The sequence below is a fragment of the Pistacia vera genome, unplaced genomic scaffold, assembly GCF_008641045.1.
Source record: "Pistacia vera cultivar Batoury unplaced genomic scaffold, PisVer_v2 Contig737, whole genome shotgun sequence".
NCBI lineage: Eukaryota > Viridiplantae > Streptophyta > Magnoliopsida > Sapindales > Anacardiaceae > Pistacia > Pistacia vera.
Window position 1 is genome coordinate 24,995 of NW_022196598.1, and position 14,951 is coordinate 39,945.

Consider the following 14,951-nt stretch of genomic DNA (forward strand, 5'->3'; position numbering starts at 1 on the left):
TCTTTGAAAAGATAAAAACATTTTTCAAAAACGTTTTGCCCGCCAAGACTGCGTTTTTAGATCTCAGCGGGAAACTAATTAAAAACACAGAAAACGGCGCCACAACGAGTCCATTAAAATACAAAAACAAACTCATTCTGATTCATTTCATCAATCAAATCGAATTCTCAATTAGCAGAGCAAGTCTCAGAGAAAGAGAGAGAGAGCAAGAAAGGGGAAATGGCAGAAACAGTAACCCCAGATGCAATATCAATCTTATTATCAAACCCCTCTCCAGATTCGTCCTCTGATCTCCCTGAGATCGTCGTCCAAGTTTTAGATCTCAAGCTTACTGGCAACCGATACATGTAAATCTTTTTTTTTTTTATTTTCTTTTAACATTTTTTTTGTTTATTGAAGTTTGTTTCCATCTTTTTTTATTTTATTATAGACCCGATAGATTTGGTGCTTAGATTGGTTTTATGAAGCTAGGCTAAAGGTATTTTAAATACTTTCTTGTTTGAGTATATGAAGCTTGATTTAGATATCGTGGGTTTGTTTGTAGGTTAATGCTAAATGGGAAGTTGACTGTAAGGGCATTTTGCCATCAATTTATCGTCAAGTCATCTCAGGAAACATTCAGAACAAGGGTCTCATGTCGATTCTCGACTATGCTCTCACACGACATCCCGACTAAATCTGAAAAGTAAGCATCATTTTAGGTTTTTTTTTTTTTTTTTTTTTTTTTTAAACTATTTTGTGAATAAAATAATGCTTTGTGGTTAAATTGGCGTGTTTTTTTTTTTTTAATTGTTTTCAGATACTTGATTGTGACAAAATGTGAAGTGGTGGCACCTCACTTGAAATGGAGATTAAAAGTGAGGTGAAAAGTCAGAGTTGGTATAATTTTGAAGCCAAAACAAGAAATGAGATGAAGAGTGAGGTGAAAAGAGAAGGGCTGGCATTCTTGTCAGACCTAAACAAGAAATAATTTCTAAATCTGCTGCTCAAATAGTTCATGAACAGCATGGAAAGTAAGTATTTTTCCTTTTTGTTTAAATGTAACCCAAATGTTGTATACTTGTTGGGTTTTGGCATAGGTAATGAAATGTTGATGTTTTATTTGCTAAATCTCAGTATGGCTCCTGCCGCCCGAATGGCTATGACTAGAAGAGTTCATCCTCTTGTTTCCTTGAATCCCTACCAAGGCAATTGGACATAAAAGTTCGTGTTACAGCAAAGGGAACATGCGTACTTACAAGAATGCAGGGAGAAGGGTGTGTCTTCAATGTGGAGTTACCAGATCAAGATGTAAGTCAAAAAGTTAATCTGCTTAAGCACTTTTTCCTTTAGGGTCATGCATATGCGAAATTATAAAATGTTTGTATAAATTACTATCTTTTAACACTTAGTGATGGATGGCTAAATTGTTTTTTTGGTGCAGAGTACACAAATACAAGCAACAATGTTCATGATGCTGCAAGGAAATTCTATGACAGGTTCCATTGGAAGAGTGTATTACATATCTCGGGGAACACTTAAGATTGCTAACAAGCAATTCAACTGTGCAAAATGATTATGAAATGCCTTGAATGAGAATTCTGAGGTGGAAGAAGCCAGTAATGAAGAAACGTTCATCCTGAAACAAAATTTAAATTTGTTCAATTGATGAGTTGGGCCCTTATGTTAACGGAACTGAACTTGTTGGTAAGACAACAGAATCCCGTGGCTCAATTTTTTATGTAACTATTGTAAAGCTATTTATGTGGTTGTGTTTTCCAGATATTATTGAGTTGTTCAAAGTGTTTCTCCAACAATGAGCATTCGAAGGAAGAGTCAATGAAATGGTTCCAAAGCGTGATATGACTGTTGCAGATGAGACGTGAGTTTATATTTGTTTTGCTTGAGTACTTTTTTTGTCTGGTATTATTATATGATATGTATTATGCATATGTATTTGGACTACAGGAAGAGGACAGTTGTTGTCTCTTTGTGGAATGACCTGGCAACTAATGTAGGCCAGGAATTGCTTGATATGGTTGTCAATCTCCCGTAGTTGCTATTAAATCCCTCAAAGTAGGAGACTTTCAAGGTAGTCTAAAGTTGAATGTAATAGAATCATGCAATATAGAGATACATGGTAGTGAAAGCTGTACTCATTGTAATTTATTTTTATGCTATTGCAGGTATATCTTTGTCAGCACTTGGAAAAAGCACAGTACTGATCAATCCTGATATTCCAGAAGCAAAGAAGTTGAGGGCCTGGTAAGTAATTGACATTGATCAAGTGATTGTCTTGTGTTTTTTCATTCTCGCACATGTGTTTTAAGCATATCCTTATTGCTATGCAGGTTGATTCAGAAGGTAAAGAGACTTCATGGCCTCTATTGGCTCTGGTTTGAGTCCTCCAACCAAAATTGGGGCCTGGTCCATGTACTCTGATGGGTAACCCTTTCTCACATAACAATGACCCATTATGGGAGAAGAAAGGTATTAGAACTTCCTCTCTAGATAAAGTACCTTTCATTATGAAGATCATTGTGTTTTTTTCAACATATCATCTTGAATTTCCATTTAACTAAATGTGAGGTTAGTTCCCTGTGTTTAAACAGGTTCCCTTTGATTAAATTGAAAGTATGTGCAGCTTTTGTAATGGGATTTGTTTCTACTCTTTGCAGCCAGTGTATTTTAGCATTAGAGGATTTATTAGCCTCATCAAGCCTGATCAGACTAGTGGTACCGTGCTTGCAAAACTTGCAACAAAAAAGTGACAGATGGAATGGATCTGGGTATTGGTGTGAGATGCCGAAAAATGAGAGTGTTGTTTAAGGTGAGAACATCTGGATATTGAAGCTATTATAATATCACAATCTTCAATGGAATCAACAAATTTCACCTTCCTAAAAATGATTTATGTTCCATTTTTCATACATTCTGGTTGCGAGGGTTTCTGATGAAAGTGGTGAAGCTTGGATTTCTGTATTCAATAATGAGGCAGAAAGTATAATTGGGTGCTCTGCTGATGAGCTTGATAAATTGAAGTCACAGGTAAACATTTGGAGCCTCCCGTTTAGACTCTAATTCCAATGTACCAAAATCGTAAACTAGTTTTTCATTCATTTCATGACATGGTCCTCTTCAGGTGGAAATAATTCATACCAAATGAAATTGAAGGAAGTTACTTGGGTTCCTTATCTTTTCGGGTTAGTGTCACTCAACGTGAGTACAACAATGAGAAAAGACAAAGGATAACTGCAAGGGCTTTTGCTCCATTTGATTTTGCTGCAGAATCCAAGTTTTTGCTTGAAGAGTTAACAAAGAAAGCTTCTCAATAGAGGTATTTAACTCTGATCATTGCATTATCTAGGTTGATCGTCTTTTTGATGCCAGTTCTTGCTTGTAATGAGATTGATGGAAGTTCAATCAATTAGGAAATATGACTGTTGGTTCTCACAACATTTTTGCTGTAATATATGCTTAGCGTCAATCAAAGTATTCTTTGTTTGCACTTGACACCTATATGATTATCCATCTTAGTTCTCTTCAACGAGTGCACTTGATGGTTGCTAATTTCCAATACCATTTTCTGTTTTAAACTTGTGTAAGTTGCACACACCAGCTCATTTGATGATTGTTTAAGGCTATTGTTAATTTTTCTTCACTGTGATTTATGCTTACGTCCAAGATTTGTATACTATGAACCTGAATACATTGCATATTGCTGAGTTTAGTGCTCATGGTGTAGCCACTGTTTTAAAGCCGGATCGGATTGGTCGGTTCAATCGGTTGGATTGTGAATCGGTCACATGTCCGGTTCAGTTACCCTCAAACCCGCTAATATTATTGAGCCGTTTTAAACCGGTTGAAAATTGGATAATATGAGTGAATCGTCATTCTAACCGAACCGGCGAAAAAACCGGTCCACAATTTAAATCCCTAATACACACCATCGTCTCTCTCACGCAGCCCATTCTCTCTTCTTCTCTGTCACCACATTGCAACCTTTCTTCTCTTCTTTGTCACCAGCATCGCAACCTTTTCTCATCTTCTTCTCTTTCATTTCTCACAAATCTCACGGTTTCGGTTGTCTTTTGTTCTCTCTGAAATCGCATTTGAACTCGCCGGAAATCAATGACGACGTCTTCCTCCCTCGTCGAAATCGATGTCTTCCTCCCTCGCTGGAAATCGATGGCGACAACTCCATTCGTTGATCCAGGTAACGCCATCCTCGCTCCCTTTACATTTAAGTTAACACCTTTTTCATTTTTCAATCTATTGAGTTGTTGTGGTTGTATTACTGATCTTGAGGATATTCTGCTTTGATTCAATTAATTTGCACAAAAAAAAGCACATTATTTTCTAGATCTTGGAAGCTTATTTTCCCTGTCTGACTATGCCCTAAACCAAGAATTCACCTTGGCTGTAGCAGAGTGAGTATTTTGGAGCAATGTGCTTTCAAACATCTTCACACGATGCAAATATCATTCCAGGCCATTCTAGGAAAATAAAGTTTTCTAAGTTTCATTGATATGCTTCATATTGTGGATTCTTGGATTGTGCTCGGGAGTGCATTTGATATTCATTTGTGGTCCGATTCTTTGGCAGTTGAAGGACATGGGTGAAAGTGCAGCTGAACAGCCAACTGCAGATAGAAAAGCAGGTTAACGTGTAAGTCACATCCATCCTTCTGAGTCCAGCCTCTAATCAGAACCATTTGATGCTAGTGTGTGATAGATGGTGGTGATGGTTATGATGATGATGATGATGATGATGGTGATAAATTTGGATGCTAGTGTGTGAAGCTCAATTAACATAAAGACGGATCAAAGAAAAAACATTTGCATCAAATGTTTTGTTATTAATTAGTATGTATTTTGACATTTAATATGTAAATACAACATCATGTTTGGATTTAGACTTTGAATTGTTGTTAAATACTTAAATTATGTTAGAATTGTTGTTGAATTTGAACTTTGAATCATATTGGATTGGACAGTAATTAAGTTATTATTGTCTTATTAAAAAATAGAAATCTAAAAAAAAAAATTTTTTTTTTTTTAAAATATGCTGATGTCATCATGATGTGTGATGACATCACTGGTTGAACCGTGACCCAACCATTAGAGCGGGTTGCCTGCCGGTCCAATTTTTAAAACAATGGGTGTAGATCTAGTGAAGTTGGATAAGCAAAAGTTGCTTTCCTTTTTGAAAGGTTATTGGCTTGTAATTGATTTTGTATGTTGATATTTTTTTTTCCTTCATTTGGGGAAAGGAACAAAATCTTTAAAGATTATAGCTTATTTGAGAGTCCAAAAATTGTCATAATTCTGGCCGAACACTAGTGTTTTAAAACTTGGCTTGGCTTGGTCAATTCAATCGGTTTAATTGGGACTTGGGAGCTTCATCGGGTTGGGTTAATAATTTTCCTATTCACTCAAAATCATATAGTTTGGTATTATGATCAATGAACAATTGAAAGTTGTAATGTCGGGGCTTTTGAAGAGAAAGTGTTGGTGAGTGTAATGATAGTGATGGAGTTGATTTTCGATAAGTGAATCAACCGGAAATCGAAAAAAAAAGGTGGTGGCAATAGTCGGCTTTTGTCAGCAATTGGCAAGGCTAACGAGGGGGTGAGGTGGGTTTTGTTCGGGAGGAAGAGGGGAGTATTTTCGAGGTAATGGGGAGGGTTGTCGATGCCGACGTCGATAAGATCTGGTCGAAATTGAATCGATTTCGGTTAGATCTTGGGTAGATTTTTTGGGGAATGGGCTCAAGGGATGATTGAGATTGCATTTGGGGTGTCGTCGCCAACCAGTTGTCGGCGAATTTGTATTTGGGGTGTGTTTGCTAAATTTTAAACCTATAGGGACTTAATTAATTTTTAGGAGTGTATGTGCTGAATTTTAAAAGTTTTGTCATTTAGTTTGATCGGTCTATCAAACCGGTTAAACCGATCAACTTGGGACCCGACAACTTTGCCGAGTTGGTTATTAAAACATTGCCGAACACCCCCAATCATTAAAAAAAAAAAAAATTGTCATAATTATGCTATTGAACCTTGCAACCTTTTGGCCGATGCTTATGCTAGTATCTATAAGGGGCTCAAACTTCAAATTTTGTGAAAGCAAACATAAGTTTATCATAAGGTTTAACTGTTAGGGTGAGTTTGATTCAGGAAATGTTTTATTGTTGAAAATGTAGGATTACCTTCTAGATAGATTACCTTGAAGATTACGAGGGAATATTATACCAATATATTTGGTTAGATTAGTGGATATAAATAATTAAGATGTTTGGTTGGGAAGAATAAAATATTATCGACAAAAGCTTTTACTGAATTGCCCTTACTTTTTAATATCATTATTATTATTATTTAAATAAATTCCTTTAACCCCTTATATTTGAGAATTTAGCTAAAACACCCCCAACAACAAAGTTTAAATTTTAACAAAATACCTTAGTCACCCAAGACCACTGCTGACCGTCGGCCAGCGACGTTAGTCACTAAAACGGCACACAATTAGCGAGATCAAGCTAGTTGTGCGCCATTTTGGTTGTTTTCGGAGAGATCGAAGGTTGAAAACAACTAGATCACTGTGGATCTGGCTATTTTTAGCCAAATCCATGCGAATTTGATCGAAAACATCCACAAATGACCAATGTATTCTGGCTGTTTCTGGCCAGATCTATGACGATCTAGCCGTTTTCGACTTTCGATCTAGCCCAAAACTGCCAAATTAGCGCACGGTCAACCAGATCTCGTCGGTCGTGCGTCAATCTGGCGACTATTGCCAGTGGTCGACGGTGGTCTTTAGTGGTTAAGGGTATTTTGTTAATTTTTAAACTTTTTTGTGGTTGATGTGTTTTAGCTAAATTCTGAAATGTGGGGGGGTCTAGGTTATTGTTATTTGGTAGATATTTGAGGATAATTGTGTCTAGAATGATATTTAATTAAGGGCAAAATAGGTATAAAATTAAGATTTCCTCGGTAATCTCTAAATACCACCCTCTGAGGAGGTAATATGATTATCCCCTATTTAACCGACAGTAATCACTATTGGTATTGAAAGATTACCGAAACCTTTTATTATTTGACAACTAAACAAGGGAATGTCCGGAATTAAAGATAGATTACCAGAGTTATCTTTCCAAAACCCTAAGCAAACACACCCTTATGGATGGATTTTAGAGGCGTGTTTGTTTGCAAGGACTGCACAGTACTATATTACATTAAGGGTGTGAACAGTACTAGTGCTATTATTACTACTATATTGTTATATTTTCTTAATCAGGTGTTGTAATTTTGGAAGAATGGGACTATATTATAAGCCGTATGTTGTGAAGCGGTCTCGGAGCGCAATGTTAAGGTTGTAACTTTCGAGCTCTTGTAAAAACTCAACACTCTGCTGTTATTAAGTGTTTTAGATGTGATTTGGGTGGTGAATATACTTCCAATAAATTTTGTGAATTGCTTGCGTAACTATTCACCAAACTTCTTGTACAGACACTCTCGAGCAAAATGGTGTTGCTGAAAGAAAACATAGGCACATTGTTGAAACTGCTCGTTCTCTTTTGTTGTCTTCTTCTGTTCCTAGTGAGTTTTGGGGAGAAGCAGTTCTTACTGCAGTCAACTTAATCAATAAGATTCCATCGTCTCACACTTCAGGTTTGTCACCTTTTGAAAAGTTATATGGGCATGCTCCTGAATCGCTCCCATGAGAGGGGGTGTGTGTATATATGGGGCTATAGGCCTTAACCCAACATGACGTGTTCTGGGCCTAAAACCTAAAAACCAAACCATGGAGCCCTATAGTGTCAAAATGGACAATATTATGTTGGACCATTTATAACACTAATAATTTTAGAAAAACTGTCCCACATCTTCTGTGGGTTTACTCAGCACTACTTAAATATTAATTAATATAATATTTTAAAAGTAAGATGTGATTGGAGGGCTTATGGACAACTTGTTGTCAGTAGGGGTGTTCAAAAAAATGCAAAAACCGAACCGAAAAACCGGTTAACCGAAAAAACGGTTCGGTTACGGTTCGAAAAATTCAAAAAACCGAATTTCCGGTTCGGTTAATGGTTCGGGAAAAAATAAAAAGCGGTTAACCGAAACCGGTTTTTTGAACCGGTTTTACCTATAATATATATATCTTATATATATATATATTAATTAAAAATAAATATTATATATAAATAAAAAATAAATTTATATATTATATATTAAATAAAAAATAAATATTTTTAATGTATCGTTAGTAGTGGTCAATGGATATATATGATGTCTAATTTTTATTTGGATAGGTATTATTTAATTTACAATTAATTTAGGAAAAAATAAAAGAATAAGTTTTATAAAAAAAGGGAAACCGTTCAAAACCGTTTACCGTTTGGTTAACCGCTTTAAAAAAAACGGTTAACGGTTTTTCGGTTAACCGAAAAACCGGTTTTCCCTCTAAACCGGTTCGGTTTCGGTTCGGGAATTTTCCGAACCGAAAAACCAGTTCGGTTAAAAAAAACGGTTAACCGTTCGGTTAACCGCTTTTGAACACCCCTAGTTGTCGCCTTTCAATAAAACATTAGCAGTGATGATCTTTCCGTATCACCGTTAGATTGCTGAAGGTTAACCTAACATGTGACTTTGGTGCCCCTCCGCTCCGACATGAATTGGCCGCAGGTTAATATAATTAATTTATTATTTTCAAATTTTTTATTTAAAGAATTTAATATTATTTATTTAAATATTTTAATGATATAAATTATTATCATTACTTAACTATATATTTAATCGATGTTGTGTTAACATAAGACAATATTAAATTTAATGTCACAATACATTCTTATCCAGTAATAATTAAAAAAAAAAAAAAAAAAGAAACCTAATCCAATCCGGTGTTTTACGCCGCCTCCCTATCAGCTTTTATTTAACTTAACGAAAAAAAAAAAAAAAAAAAAATCTAGAGGAGGGCGTTTTATTCCCGTCCCGCGCCAGAGCCAATGACTGCAAAATGAGAATAAAACGCCATCGTTTCAATGCTATTCGACTTTTGACTAATTAGGGAGTCCCGCCCCCGACCCACCCCATATTCATTATATAGCTGCCTCAAAGCCAACCCTAATTTATTCCTATCTGTTCCGTGCAGTCCTCGCTGACCGTCAAATTACAGTTGCCGAGCCATCATAGTCCCGCGCAGAAACCGGTATAGATTGAGAATTAGCGGATCGGAATGGTTTGATCTCTCGCATAATTTTTGCTCTGTCAATCAGTTTACAGTTTCTCTGCCATTTTTGAATCCGATTTGAAATGTTATGCTGCATAAGTAGTTTTGTTAAAAGAAAAGTAAAATTCAGATTAAATCTTAATTAATAATATTATTTTATTTTCCGGATTCTCTATATTATTCGTAACAACTTGGATGTGATAGGTACAAGTAAAAGGGATATGAGCAGGAAGATGATGTTGGTAGTGATGATTAATGTTTTATTGTTCTTTCTAATTCAATTTGCAGTTTCGTAGCAATTTTTGAATCCGAATTAAAATGATGTGTTTATTGTTCTTCCTAATTACTTTTAACAGTTTCTTAGCCATTTTTTAATCCGAATTGAAATGCTTTGCCCACAAGGCAGTTTTGGTAAAAGAAAAGTAAAATTCAGATTAAACTTATATTGTTATTTATTTTCCATTATTTTCTATATTATTCGCAACAACTTGATATGTTGGCACTGATGATTGATGTTTAATTGTTTATTGTTCTTTCTACTTCGTTACATGTTCTTAGCAAATTTTGAATCTTAATTGAAACTGCATAAGTAGTTTTGGTAAAAGAAAATTAAAATTCAGATTTTAAATCTTAATTATCATTATTATTTATTTTCCTGATTTTCTTAGATTTATTTATAAAAGGAATGAGGAGGAAGATAATGTTGGTAGTGATGATTGATGTTTATTGTTTTTTCTAATTCAGTTTAGCAGTTTCGTAGCAATTTTTGAATCCAAGTAGTTTTGATAAATGAAAAGTAAAATTCAGATTAAATCTTAATTGTTAAAAATTTTCGTTTTTTCCGGATTTTCTATATTATTGGTAACAACTGGGACATGATGGCAAACAAGTAAAAGGTATGAGCAGGAAGATAATGTTGGTAGGGATGATTGATGTGTGAGGTTATGGGAAAGGCTGGAAAGGGAGAGGGCCCTAGTTTTTTGTTTGAGTGATGACATTGAGACTGTCGCAACCTCTCCTACAAGAATTTTGCTTTTGCATTGGGTTGAAATAAAAGGCGTGGGTTGCATTCTAGTATTGAATGCTAATCTAGACTTCTCCCGACATCGGCTTATATATTCCCATGCTTTACACATCTCTCACCTCCCACAATGCTTCTTGCACTGATCAAACCTTCATGCTGATCCTAAATTTTGCTTTTATCATATTAGTTTTGATTTCTGATTTCATGGTAGGATGGATACCTTTCTTACAGTATTTTCAGCCCTCTCCGTGAGTGTATAGATATCTTGCAAATAGTTTTAATTAAGCTAAAATGACAAAAACTTATAAACTAGTTTCATTTGAAATTTCAATTTCATTATGGTTTAAGAGCCATGGAATCACACAATAACCGTCAGCAGGAGTCTTGTTATTACCTTTTGAAATGAAAATTATGGGTTAACTCTTTTTCCCATTCATGGCAATTTGGAGTATGCCTGATTCATAGGATTTCAGCTATTTCGGAAACCTCAAATGGATTTTTACTATTCCTGACTAGCAAGGAAATTTGACTTCATTTTAGATTAATCTTTTGAATTTTTTTAAATTTTATTATAAAAACATTCTATTTCTTCATTTTCAGCCGACAATAATGGTGGCTGCAGATGAAAGAGTACAAAATTACCCACTATAAAACAGTGGAGACCCAAAGATGGCAATTGAATAAGCTTCAACATTTTAATACATATGCTTCTAATTTTAATTTTTTTTGAGTTTTGCAAGAAAAGAAGTTCGCTTAAGAACCCTCCCCGGCCAATCTTCAAGCTCATTCCTCGTCCCAATTTTCTTGGTATTATTGTCCTCACAAAAGCCTGCTTATTGCTTCCATTGGCGTGTATTGAAAGTAATTTGATATTTTCACTAAATTTTTATGAAATAATTCAAATAAGGTGTTTGGTAAGTGAGAAAATGTTGGAAAATGCTCCAAGAAAAATACACAGAGAGATGCCAGGAACTCACTATACGAGTTCCACTATTAGTATATATAAAAAATTAGGAAAAAGAAGAAAAAAACAAACAGATTATAAGCTATCTTATTGCAAGTAATGCCACAGTATTGTGGGAATTTAAAAGATGAGTGAAAATCTTCCCACCCAAACATTAGTGAAATGCTAAGTTTCTACACCTAGTTTTATATATTTCATATTCGCACCCTTAAATTAATACTGTTTTATTTCTTTTAACATTCAAAAGCTAAAATAGACATTTACTATAATTTGAAATTAAAATGTCACATCCCCTCACCTCCCTCGTCAAAACCCTTATCACCTCCACCCTTCTACACCACTATAATGCAACCCTTATCACCTCCACCCCTCTACACCACTACAATGAAGTCGCTGTCGCCATTGTCGTCGTCGAAAATCCCTCTCGAGACCACCATTCAACTCACCGGTCTCCCACCTTCAAAACCCCTAACATCTTCGTTATTGATTGCTCATCGTTCGTCGGATTCCTCTCTCCCTAGGGTTCGCAATTTTGGTGTATTTTTGGGTTTGATTGGTTTCAATTGGAGGTTGTTTCTAAGGAATTGAAAGGAGATTGTGCTTTGGAGGTTGGTTGGGATTGTTTTCGGAGTGATTTGTGTTGTTTTTCTGGGTTTATGAATCATTTTTGTCGTTGAAAACCGGTGGTTGTGAAGTTGGCTCTCCACCTGTTCGACAAAAAGCCTAAGTCATCTTGCCAGCGCCTTTCTCAGAACCAGCAGCGTGCCCAACCTCTCTCTCTCGCGTGTAGAAAACTATAGCCAGCGCGCGCACAACGCCCGCATTTTTTATGTTGATGTCCACGGTCCTTTGTTGGTGGACGACGATGGTGGATTTTATTGATTTTTGTTTTTTCATTTATTTTAATTTCTTTATAAATAAAAAAGGGTAGATTTAACAAAAAAAAAAAAAAGGGTTGGATGGTGATAATGGCTGTGTGGCGATGGTGGCAGTGGCTAGGTGGTGGTGGCCGTGGCAATGACTAGGTGGTTGGAGATGGGATGTGTGAAGAGGTTGAAGAAGAGGATGTTATTGAAATAAATTTTAAAATAAGAGTTATTTTTAATTCTACTAATTTGGGGATTAAAAAGTAATATATCAATTTATTTGTGAAGGGTAGTATAATAATAACAATAATGTTACGGACACTGGGATTTTTGCACCGAAATATTGTATCGGTCTATGTGTAACACGCTTCTGATTTTTTTAATAATTTTTTTCTAGTGAACGGCCGTTCATCAAATTTGGAAGGCCGTTCACTCACATGGACGATCGTTCATATTATATGGACGGGGGTCCATATACCAGGGATGTGCATCCTCATTTAATGGACGCCCGTCCATAAGTAAAATAGAATAAATTTTTTTTATAAAAATTAGGGACGACTATCCTTTCAATTTGGTCGGGTGTCCGCAAATAAGGGACATCTGTCCTTAACCAAAATATGAAAATAAAAAAAAAAAAAATTTGGGGACGACCGTCTATAAATTTTGGACAGTCGACCCTTACGTTTGGAACCCGTCCCTTAAGTTTGGACGGGCGTCCATTCCTCCATACTTTTAAAAAAAAAAAACACCTTCTTCGCTTTTCTTCTTCTTCGCTCCACTCCATCCCTGTAACACCTCAGATTCATTTTGCAGCAATCAGAAATACCTTGACATCTTACTGAACTTCAGAAAATATATATTAATCATGGATCACCAACAACTCAGCAGTGACTTTTTCAATCTTTCCTTTGACAGGCCCGTTGAACAAGTCTATATTTTCTGAATTTTTTACTTCTTGTAGATTTCAAAATTTTCATGAATTCGAAAGGAGAACATGAAAGTGTTTTATCCCATATAAATTTATAGGAAATGGTGAAAGAAAACAAGCTGATATTGACATTTGATCCAACGATTAAAGCTCGTTTTGGTGTACTTCCACGGTGTGCAAAGGATGAGGTTCAAATCAGGTGGTTTGAGCTTCCAAACTGCTTCATAGTCCATAATGGTCTGTCAACATACTCTCTTAAACTTAAAAGTCTGCACTGTTCTTAATAATTCTCTCATTATCTGCTTATAAACTGGAATAAAAAGTTTGCAACAATACTTCTTGAATAATTGTACTTCATTTCATTTGTAATTAACATATATGAAATACAGTTTGCTCTTTCTTATTTTCAATATTAATTATCTTTCTAGCTAATGCTTGGGAGGAGGAGGATGAAGTTGTTTTGATCACTTGCCGCATTGAGAATCTTGATTTAGACATGTTCAACGGGCCTGTCAAAGGAAAGAATGAAAAAGTCACAGCTGAGCTGTAGGTGATCCATGATTAATATATATTTTCTGAAGTTCAGTAAGATGTCAAGGTATTTCTGATTGCTGCAAAATGGATTTGAGGTGTTACAGGGATGGAGTGGAGTGAAGAAGAAGAGCGAAAAATGTGTGTTTTTTTTTTTTAAAGTATGGAATGGATGCCCGTCCAAATGTAAGGGACAGCCGTCCAAAATTTATGGACGGTCGTCTCCAAATTTTTTTATTTTTTTTATTTTCATATTTTGGTTAAGGACGAGCGTTCCTTATTTGCGGATGCCCGTCCAAAATGAAGGGACGACCGTCCATAACGGATGAACGGCCGTCCCTAATTTTTATAAAAAAAATTTATTCCATTTTACTTATGGACAGGCGTCCATTAAATGGGGACGCCCGTCCCTGGTATATGGACCTCCGTCCATATACTATGGACGGGCGTCCATGTGAGTGAACGACTGTCCAAATTTGATGGACGACCGTTCACTAGAAAAAAATTGTTAAAAAAATCAGAGGCGTGTTACACGTAGGCCGATACAATATTTCGGTGTAAAAATCCCGGTGTCAGTAGCATTATTGATAATAATAGCACCTTTTACATCTTTATATAATCTGAAAATCACTAAAGATGTTACTTTAAGGATGAGAATCTGGAATTTATGAAACCAGGGGTGGAAACTTGCTAATTAGCTAAACCTTGGATGGGAACATGTCGTTTGCTCTTTAAAAGATTAACAAGTAAACAAAATGATCCAGTTACCCCTGCGTTCATAAATTATAGATTTTCACCCTTAAACCAACTTCATTGAAATGACAACTTTTCACATCTGGTTTCATAAATTTTGGGTTCTCACCCTTAAACCAACTTCATAAACAATTTTTAGGTTTTGACATGGGTGCAAAGGGTGCTATGACTATACTGCCCTTGACATATAAACTAATGAATTACTTTTTAACCTCTAAATTAATAGAATTAGAAAAAATAACTATCTTACTTTCAAATTTATTTCAATAGCACCCTCTTTTTCAACCTCCACATCATCCTTGTCTCCAACCAACTAGCCATCGCCTAACAAGTCTACAACAATCAAAAGGAGATGGGCAAGTTGGCTAAGGCAATTCGTTGAGCACCTAATGTGCATTGACGAAAGATGAGCAAATGGTGGTGAATAGGTGGATTCTTCGACCAAAAACAAGCACAAAAACATTCCTATTAAACATCCAAACATACCCAAAACTTCTATTGAATCAAAAACTTATCAATCAACATCCAATTCCAACAAACACGAACAAACCCTAAGTGGAGTGGTGGATGGCAAATGGTGAGCTGCTGTGACTAGAAAGGTTGGGAGAGAGAGATTTTGTAGAGGGGAGGATGAAGGTTGGAATTAGGGGTGTAAATGAACCGAGTCGAGCTTTGGGCT

At 35.7% G+C, this 14,951-nt stretch overlaps 1 protein-coding gene and 1 pseudogene across 1 annotated transcript; both read left to right on the forward strand.

The window, feature by feature from the left end:
* Positions 1-219: 219 nt before the first annotated feature.
* Positions 220-3,314, forward strand: LOC116115371 (annotated as a pseudogene).
* Positions 3,315-13,016: 9,702 nt separating this feature from the next.
* On the forward strand, positions 13,017-13,593 carry LOC116115311 (carotenoid 9,10(9',10')-cleavage dioxygenase 1-like). The gene is made up of 2 exons (XM_031401465.1): positions 13,017-13,225; positions 13,417-13,593. The coding sequence occupies exons 1-2, from the start codon at positions 13,090-13,092 to the stop codon at positions 13,536-13,538; spliced, it is 258 nt and encodes an 85-aa protein (XP_031257325.1). The 5' UTR covers positions 13,017-13,089; the 3' UTR covers positions 13,539-13,593.
* The last annotated feature ends 1,358 nt before the right edge of the window (positions 13,594-14,951 follow it).